The 2484-nt window shown below is 32.1% G+C and overlaps 1 protein-coding gene across 1 annotated transcript; it reads right to left on the bottom strand.

Annotated features, from left to right (window-relative positions):
- Window positions 1–1203: 1203 nt before the first annotated feature.
- Window positions 1204–2151, bottom strand: LOC135720900 (olfactory receptor 52K1-like). Its single transcript, XM_065243009.2, has one exon. The coding sequence runs from the start codon at window positions 2149–2151 to the stop codon at window positions 1204–1206; it is 948 nt and encodes a 315-aa protein (XP_065099081.2).
- Window positions 2152–2484: the final 333 nt, after the last annotated feature.

Consider the following 2484-nt stretch of genomic DNA (forward strand, 5'->3'; position numbering starts at 1 on the left):
TCTTGCCATGAATACAGCCATAAAGGAGAAAAAATGAAAGGATTATCGTAAGTTACATATTTGTAAAAAAAAAAATCAGCCAAAGGAAAGTTGCCTACTGCTCACTTATAAAGACAAACAGAACTTAATTTGAAAAAAAGTTAAAGCTCTCAGGTAACAAACACACATGTTTATTTCAACGTACTTGTAAAAATGTGCATTTTCAAATATTTGAAAAAAGATTTATTATCCTAAATCATAAGAGTCTTCACATCAGAAGGCATTGAAGTATAGATTTATTATTATTACAGTAGGTGATACACAACCCAAACTTTTATTCTTAATTCTTTGCAGTTGTGCAAATGTGACACATACTACTGTAGAGGCTTAATTATACATGCCATTTTATTTACTTAATTCACCTAATTTAGCCATTACTTGTTATTAAATATATTATATTATATATATTCCAGCATAATAAAACATGTCAATGAAATGAATATATATAAACCTTTATTTAACCAGGTAGAAACTCACTGAGATTGAAAATCCCATTCACAGGAGTTATCTGTCCAAGATGAGCAGCAGTACAAGAAATTCAGTAACATACTTGCACAACACAAACAAAGTTTAAAAACAGTTACATTTCACAGAGGTGTCTTCCAGTTGCCAAATAGCTGCTTTAAACTGGTCAATGGAAAAAAGGTTTTGCAACTTCAATTTTGATTGAATAAGATTCAGTCAAACGGTGCTGCATATTAAAAGCTTAATCTATGAAAATGTGCACTGCTGCGTAATAATATAAAAAGTAACATTAATGTGCCAAAAGAACTAGAATATCCAGAAAATGACAAGTTTTATGAAGAAAAGAAGTAGTTCTCTGAGAATTTAGCAATAAACATTTCTCTCCCAGGTAAGTATATCAACTAAACTTTATTATCAGAAAGGAAAATAAATGTAAGTCTAATAATTATAATCTTCTATATCTTTTAACTGCTATCAGTTAATACGGATTAAACAGTACAGGGACTTTTCTCATACAGCAAATCAACCTGAAGATCAGGTGATTTGGTACAAACTAAAGTTTTATTTTTCTCATGACATTTTAAGAAATTTAGATGACAATTTGGTATAATACTGCATGGTACAACCATGTGTGTGTGTGTGTGTATATATATATATATATATTGATAGTTTAAATGGATTACATTCTACTGTACATCCTTAATCAGGAAAATTGGCAATTTTTGGTTTCCACTGAATCAAACGCCAGATATTTTTGCGTATTTCTGGCAGGTTTAAGCCATAAATAAGAGGATTGACAAGAGGTGGAACTACCAGGAATTCCACTGAAAAGATTATGGCAGCAACCTTGTACTTGTCTGAATCAAATCGGCTTAACGCAATATCACTAAAGGCTGCAACAGAGTAGTTAACAAAGCTTATAATGTGAGGAAGACAAGTCTGCAATGCTTTGCCCCTGAATTCTAATGAGCTTTTTTGACAGATGATAAGAATTCGAACATATGTGTATAAAATGAAAAAGGCAGGCAGAAAAAGTGTTGTTGTTGACATAAAAAATCCAATAATGTTGTTGCCCAAAGTTGAAACCCCGCAAGAGAGTCGAACCACAGACCAGTTGGAGCAGTACAGTCTTGCTATGTCTTTTCCACACAGAGGCAACCTAGCTGACAAGAAAATAATTGAGCCCATAGAAAACACTGCATAAAGTGATGCTATTCCCATGTAAAGTGTTGTAAATTTTGAAGTCATAATTTTGTGATATTTTAAAGGATGACATATGGCAACATATCTGTCATATGCCATCAGTGTTAAAACTGTGTATTCAGATATTGCATAAGTATAAATGATAAAAATTTGAACAAAGCAAGCAAACCTGGAAATAGCATTTGTATCAGAAAGAACATCAGCTATTATCCTAGGAAAGAAACCAGAAGAGCCGTAGAGGTCATTGACAGACAAACATGATATTAATATGTACATTGGCTCATGAAGAGATCTTTCTTTAAACACCACAAACAAAATGACAACATTAAACAATATAATTGCTAAATAAAACAAAAGAGCCACTATTAGGATCAAATATTTAAAGTGAACAAATTCCTTGAACAAAGTAAAGTAAAAATATGAAGGCATGGTTCCATTCTCCATTAGGTGACCTTAGAAGTCAAAGCAAGCTGCTGTTTGTTCTTTTATGTCCCAAAAGTTTTTGATGTTCTCTTGTATGTCCAAATATTTTAAGTTTTCTCCTGTTAGTGAGATGATCTGCCAATTAAAGGGAATTTTCCAAATGGGTTTGATGCAGATGATTGTAGTCTTGTCCTCAGTCTAACACAGATATAATTGCTGAAGTCTCCATAAGCTTTTTATATACTGTATCAACTGTATCAACATTCACACATTGCCATATATTTGGAAGTCAAATTAAACAACTGTTGTTAAATCCCTAAAGACCATCCAGGATGATTTTCATACAATAAAGTT

Source organism: Paramisgurnus dabryanus, chromosome 8, assembly GCF_030506205.2.
Source record: "Paramisgurnus dabryanus chromosome 8, PD_genome_1.1, whole genome shotgun sequence".
Taxonomy (NCBI): Eukaryota; Metazoa; Chordata; class Actinopteri; order Cypriniformes; family Cobitidae; genus Paramisgurnus; species Paramisgurnus dabryanus.

Coding starts and splice junctions, on each gene's coding strand:
- LOC135720900 (XM_065243009.2), bottom strand. CDS start 2,151: ATGGAGAATGGAACCATGCCTTCATATTTTTACTTTACTTTGTTCAAG.